The 6,401-nt window shown below is 59.6% G+C and overlaps 3 protein-coding genes across 3 annotated transcripts, besides 3 other annotated features; all 3 read left to right on the forward strand.

Annotated features, from left to right (window-relative positions):
- Window positions 1-331: 331 nt before the first annotated feature.
- Window positions 332-1,354, forward strand: Tco025E_04025 (surface protein TolT; the record flags this gene model as incomplete). The annotated part of the gene is made up of 1 exon (XM_029370938.1): window positions 332-1,354. One exon carries the CDS (start codon window positions 332-334, stop codon window positions 1,352-1,354), a length of 1,023 nt encoding a protein of 340 aa, XP_029228942.1.
- Window positions 1,355-1,644: 290 nt separating this feature from the next.
- Window positions 1,645-1,729: a microsatellite.
- A 194-nt stretch (window positions 1,730-1,923) lies between these two features.
- Window positions 1,924-1,944: a microsatellite.
- A 308-nt stretch (window positions 1,945-2,252) lies between these two features.
- Window positions 2,253-3,158, forward strand: Tco025E_04026 (signal recognition particle receptor subunit beta; the record flags this gene model as incomplete). Its single annotated transcript, XM_029370939.1, has 1 exon — window positions 2,253-3,158. The coding sequence occupies one exon, from the start codon at window positions 2,253-2,255 to the stop codon at window positions 3,156-3,158; it is 906 nt and encodes a 301-aa protein (XP_029228943.1).
- Window positions 3,159-3,247: 89 nt separating this feature from the next.
- Window positions 3,248-3,303: a sequence feature (A-rich).
- Window positions 3,304-3,608: 305 nt separating this feature from the next.
- Tco025E_04027 (putative dynein intermediate chain) lies at window positions 3,609-6,140 on the forward strand (the record flags this gene model as incomplete). Its single annotated transcript, XM_029370940.1, has 1 exon — window positions 3,609-6,140. One exon carries the CDS (start codon window positions 3,609-3,611, stop codon window positions 6,138-6,140), a length of 2,532 nt encoding a protein of 843 aa, XP_029228944.1.
- Between the last annotated feature and the right edge of the window lie 261 nt (window positions 6,141-6,401).

A 6,401-nucleotide genomic window follows, 5' to 3' on the forward strand; every position in this document is an offset into this window, starting at 1 on the left:
GGCGTGCGTCTCAGACACACTCACATGCACGCCACGCGTACAGATGCTTCCGCGTACGCATGTTTGTCTGGGTGAGTGTACACGCACTGGAGCCATTTCGGGGTCCGGCCTCTTTTGTTTTTCATTTTACTTTTTTTGCGTTTCATGGGATTTTTCTCTTGCTGCTGCTGAGCTTGTGTGTGTGTGTGCGTTGCTGCCGCTGGGCCGCTGCGATTTGTCCCTCTGCGGTGCCTGCGCGCAGAGTGTGGCAGCCGTGTCTCTTCTTCTTCCTCTCCCACTGCCCCAGAGGTAAGCTCCGCACCGCTAAGCGACTCCACGATTGACGGCGACGATGAAGTGCCGTGCGCTGTGCGCCCTGCTGGCCCTTGCGCTGTGCTGCTCCGTTCATTGCTTCGTCGCAGGCGCATCTGCCTCAAAGCCTCCGCTTGCTCCTGCTCCTGCCCGTGCCTCTGCTCCTCTTCCTGCGGCTGTTCCTGCCCCTGCTCCTGTTGCGAAGTCCACAGCCGGGGTGTCGCCGGTGAATGTAACTGAGGCGTTGGTGCTGGCGTTGAAGGCGCTGGAGAAGTCGAATCAAGAGTTGGCGGAGGCCAGAGGGCACTGCGAGGAAGCGAGGCGGAGCGCTGCGAGGTCTCAGGCTGATGAGAAGAGTGCGGAGGATATTTTGAAGAAACTTGACGCGGAGGCTGTTTTGTTGAGCAAGTCGCTGCGGCATGCGAAGGAGGCAACGCAAGAGGCTGCTGCTGCTGTCGCCGAATGTTTGACCGCGGAGAAGGCCGCACAGGCGGCGGAGCAGGAGACGCACAACGCCGTCTTCGAGTTGCTGAAGCTCACGAAGAACAAGTGGGAGGAGAAGGCAGACCAAAAGCAGCTGTTGGCGAAGGCGACAGAGCAGACTGCGCTTGCCGTGAAGAAGGCGAATGAGGCGGAGAAGCACGCGGATGAGGCCGCAGTGGCGGCGGGGAAAACTCATGCAGCAGCCACGAAAGCCGCTGCGGCGCAGAGCTTGGCGCACGATGTTGTCATGACGGCCAAGACATTGCTGCAGAAGCGTGAAGAGGAGGAGAAGAAGCGAAGAGCGAAGGAGCAGGCGGATGCGGAAGCCTCGAAGCAAGCTGCTGTTGCGGAAGTGCTGGAGAAGCTCTCGGTGAAGCAGGCGTCTGCAGGGGCGTCTGGGACAGGCTCCAGCAGCAGTACTACATCTTCTTCGTCTGTGCCGGCGGCAAATGGGAGTTCGAATCCCGTGAATCATCGGAATGGCGCGTCGGCGGACGGCAGCAGCGCTCCATTGTTGTCACGTGCATTGGTTTTGCTGATTGCCGCTGTGGCATCCTTTGGTTGTGCCTGCTTCTGTTAAGCAGCAACAGCACGGCAATGCCGTGCGTGCCAGGCGCATTGATTTCCATTGGGCTGAAACCTTTTTTTTTTATTTGCTTTCTAATTGGCCCAACTTTCTTTGCGGTCGTGAGGCGCTATTTGAGAGAAGAATTTTTTTGTTGATTTGTTACTTTCTGAGGCACTTGTTGAGTTAACTTTTCCGCTCAGCCCGCGACGGCACACATTTGCTTTCGTCACTGTGAGAGATTCTTGCTTTTTTAAGTGAATGGGCCACCGCATAAATAGAAGTAAATACTTTGGCTGCTGTCCTTTTTTTTTCTCTTGCATTTGTTATTCATGTTTTTTTTTTGCTTTTGCTTGCTTTTTTTCTTGTTTTTGTTTTTGTTTCTCTTTTGCTCGTGGGCTTGTGCGCTTATTCCCCACGCATGCACTCCCTCCCCAAGAATTGAACGACAAGATGAGGGTCCTGTTCCGTGTTTCTTTTGGGTTTGTGTGTTCGCTGCCTTTCCATCCTGGGCTTATGGGCCGCAGCAAATAAATGGAGTTAAAACCACGCTGAAATTTTTATGCTTTTATTGCTTTCTGTACGTTTGTGTGTGTGTGTGTGTGGGATGCTGTTGCTGAATTCTTTTCCTTTTGGTTTAATCGTGTAATGTGCGATTCTGTGCGCCCTACGCCCGTTGCGTCGGTGACTCTTGACTGTGCCCGAGTGTTTTGCCCCGCCACGTTGTCTTTTTGCCGTAGGGGAACGTTGAGAAGGTGCGAGGGGCCTCGGCTCGCGTTTGTGCGTCGTTGGGTTCGGCTGCAGTAGCGTGAAGGGAGGCGCAGCTGCGTAGCTTGCGAGGGTGACGCCGTCTGCGCCGGCGTGGGGGTGAGGGAAACGGAGGAGGCAGTTACTTCTGCAGCGGAGCGGTGGAATGGACGGGGGGCGGGCGGAGGTGCGGAGCGGCACGGCCGCATGGGCTGTTCTCGTGGTCGCCAGCGTCATTTTTGCCCTCCTCCTCGCCAGCTTCATTGCGCGCTGCGTGCTTGGCGCCCGGGGAGCCGCCTCCCGCCGCCGCCACACGCTGCTGCTGATTGGGCTCTGCGGAAGTGGGAAGACGACGCTGTTCGCACAGCTGGTCGCGCAGAAGCGTGTCTCCACGCGAACGAGCATGGAGCCCAATCGTGCAGCCATGCGGCGGCGCACACCCGCTAGTAGCACGGAGAAAGGGGTGTCTTCGCCCGCCGCTCCGTCGATGTTTGCAAGCGGCGCGGACGCGTCTGTGCTGGTTGTAGACTTTCCTGGGCACCGTCGCCTGCGCGGGTTGCTCTTGCCCGCACTCGAGGAGGCGAAGAACGTTGTTGTGGTGGTGGACGCCGTGACCATTCAGGACGACCGCCATGAGGGCGCCCAGGCGCTCGCGGAGCTGCTTCTCTCTGTCTTTACCTCCTCAGCGTTTTACGGTGTTCAGCGTGTACTGGTGCTGTGCACAAAGCGGGATGAGCTGACGAGCTACTCCGCCAAGGCGGTACGGAAGCTGCTCGAGGCGGAGCTCACCCGCTGCATCGCCTCGCGCCAGGGTGGCCTGCAGAGCCTTGACAGCATCCTCAACTCGGACGGGGTTGTGGTGGGGCGCAGCAAAAATAAACCGGTCGGTGGCAGAGGCAGCGGCGGCAGGAATCGCCGCGCCCACCAACTATCGCTGGGCGACGGCGGCAGGTTTACCTTCGACGCCTTTCCCGTCCCTGTGCGGTTTGCGGATGCCTCCGCCATGGTGGATCCGGCGCGGCACCCGTTCAACGTGGACGCCGTCTGGGACTTCGTGGAGGGGCGCATCTGACGCCGCCGCCGCGCGCGCGCTCCCGCACTCTCCCCCCTCCACGCAGGGGCGCGCAGGAGCTGAAGAAGCGGGAGGAATTCAAGCGGGGGAGGAGGAGGAGGAACGAAAAGGAAACAGAAGGAGAAAAATAAAACAAAAGAAAAAGCGTCTGGACAGGCATGCCTCATTCAACTCTACCGGTACCGGCGATGCTTCCCTGCCTCTCTGCTCCCACCGGTCGTTTCTCCCCGACGGCCACGTTGCTGGCCCGCGCCACACTGTTTTTTGTTTTTGTTGCTTTTATTTATTTTCCTGCTGCGACTCTTCGCCGTCTGCGTGCGAAGGAACCACACGGGAAGCCACAAACAAAAAAAAAAGGTTGAAAAGGAAGGAGGAGGGTTCTTCCTTGCCGTGTGTGCGTGTGTGTGTTCAGCCGGTCCTTCGCCTCCCCTGTGCACGCGGCCCCGCAGGATGCAGAAGGGGTCGAGTCTTGCAAGCCACGGAGGAGTGCGGCCGTCCGCGTCAAAGCATTCCGGAGAGCGGAACAGCACAAGCGTCAAACGCAACTCGCGGTCTAGACGCACCAAGCAGGAGTTGAGCTGCCGCTCCAACGACCTCTGGCAGGAGGTTGAGTCGGCCATTCACGTTCTCGACAATGGCGTGGACCGAACCCCGTTGCCGCTGCAGAAGCGGTCAAACGCCAAAGGAGTCCCCCGTGACAGTCATCAGGCCAGCACTTCCATCAGCCTGCTGCTTCCGGTGGAGAGCAGTTCGGTCTTTCACTCCTCGTTGATGAACAGCAGCTCTATGGAGGCGTTGAATCTCGCGTCGAATATGAGCCCGTACAGCCCATCACATACCGGCGCCTTAACGGCGTCGACGTCGCTGACAAGCGTCTCGGTTGACCGCCGTCCCTCTGTTTTCTCTTCCGGCTCTGTCTCTGCCACGGGTCCACTGGTGCCGCAGCATGCTGGGACGTTGCAGATGGAGCTGGAAGGCATCGAGGCTCCGCAGAAACCCCCCTTAACACGCGAAGGAACGCGCAAGTGGTTTGAGGATAAAACAACCATTGTCCTCTGCGAGACCCCCACGATTATGCTGTACACGCACCAGGATGAAATAGTGCCTAATGAGCGGAGGGAGGAGGTGCGGCAGGTGCAGCAGCGCAACGCCGCCTACACGGCGCTAGTGGAGGCAAAGCGCGTGGATGAGGGCACGCGCTTTCAGGAGAAGGGGGCCTGGACCTTCCTGGCACCGAAGAAGTCGATTCACTGCTCCATTTGCCCTCCAAGGAAGAAGAATGCGGGCCCGTTGCAGGTGACGCCGTGGATGCTGCGCGACCAGTTCGCCGCACTCACCGTCGACGACGCAGACGAGCTGGAGGACGAGGAGGACAGGGACGACGAGGAGGACGGCGAGCTGGCGGAGGCCGCGGAGGAGCCGGAAAGAGAGGCTGCTTCCGAGGGTGCGAGCGGGGCACACAGCACCCGGTCGAACGCGCGGTCGGCGGTGTCGTGGATGCTTGCGGACTCCCTGCTCTCGACGCTGCGAGTCATGGAGCGGGTTGTTGTGCAAAACACGATGGAGGAGGTGCAGCTGTCGTACCGAGGCATTACGATGGACCCCGCGGCACGCCGTGTGCCGCGGCCGCCAGAGAAGGAAGAGATCGGCAACGTGGACGAGCACGAGACGGCCGTGTCGGCTGAGGTGCAAGACGCACATGAGACGACGGCAGCGGCGGCCGCCACGCCTGCGGTGAAGGCGGAACTTCCTCCACTGAGGATGTCGGAGGACATCAAAGGCTTGTGGACCTTTCGCTCCCCGCTCACGGCGGACCGCGCCGTGACTTGCATGGCGTGGAACTGCAAGGAATCCGACATTCTCGCCGTTGGCTACAGCGCGGTTCACGCAAAGGAGGGGCAAGGCGTGGCACATGACCCCATGTTGCACGGTGGCATTGTCTGCTGTTGGTCACTGAAGAATCCCCTCGCACCGGAGCGTGTCATTCGCCTCAGCACAGAGGCGGGCGTGTCTTCGGTGGCGTTCTCGTACGAGCACCCGAGTCTTCTCGCCGTGGGTAACATGGAGGGCGGCATTGTCATTTACGACATCCAAAAAGACACAAGCACGCCTGCCATAAAGGCAACTTCGACTAGCGGGCAGCACACTGGGGCGGTGTGGGAGCTGAAGTGGGTGGCGCGTGGTAAAGAGCGTGGGGAGTTCCTCATGTCCATCTCCGGCGACGGACGTGTGGTGCAGTGGGCGGTTGGAAAAACACTTGAGCGTGTGGCCCCAGATCTCATGACGCTGAAGCGGCAACACGGCGCCGCCTGTGAATCCGCGTTTGCGGACGACGGCAGTAGCGCGGGCAAGGGCAACGGTAATGGGCAGCAGCGACGCAAGATGGACGCGTTGTTCTCGCGGCAGTGCGGTGGCATGTGCCTGGACGTGTCCCCGGCGGACGGCACGGTGTACGTCGTCGGTTCCGAGGACGGCTCGATTCACCAGTGCAACAAGAGCCAGACGGAGACCTACGAGTTGGACTACGCCCCCCACTCGGAGCTTGTCTACCGGGTGCGGTGGTCACCGTACAGCGACGCCTTTTTCCTCACCTGCTCCGCCGACTGGAGCTCGCGCCTGTACCGTCTTGGGCAGTCCGCCCAGCTCCTGACGTTTGATAGCCCGAACCAAAACGCCGTGCAGGACGTCGCGTGGTCCTTCACAAACTCCACCACCTTCGCCACCGTGACGGCGCAGGGAAACGTGGAGATGTGGTCCGTGACGGACTCCATCCGCCCCCGCTCCACCGCGCAGTTTCTGGATCAGCGCCGGCTCGCGAGCGTCCTCTTTGCGGAGCAGGAGGCGGCCGTGCTGGTGGTCGGCGACGAGAAGGGCGACGTCACGGTCTTCCGTCTCCTGGCGCCGTGCTACAGCAACATGAACATGACGGCCGACGAGCAGGAGCAGCAGCTCGAGGAGGCCATCCGCAAGGCGATCTCGTAACTGCCCGGCGGAGCCGACGAAGCGGGCGGCAGGCGGAGGCTTAAAAAAAAGAAAGAAAAAAACATCGAAGAGAGAAAAAAGTAAAAACAAAAACAAAAAAAACAACAAGCAACAGCAAAGGAAGCGAGTCTGGGGGAGGCGCGAGGGGGAGTTTCCCATTTCATTCTCTAACCCGACTGGCGCCGTCCTTTGCAAATGTAAATGATAGATAGAGAGAGATTGGGAGAGAGCAGCACAACCCTGCAAAATGAGTTTTGTGCG

Source organism: Trypanosoma conorhini (assembly GCF_003719485.1).
Source record: "Trypanosoma conorhini strain 025E chromosome Unknown Tco_14.4_contig_00196, whole genome shotgun sequence".
NCBI classification, from domain to species: domain Eukaryota; phylum Euglenozoa; class Kinetoplastea; order Trypanosomatida; family Trypanosomatidae; genus Trypanosoma; species Trypanosoma conorhini.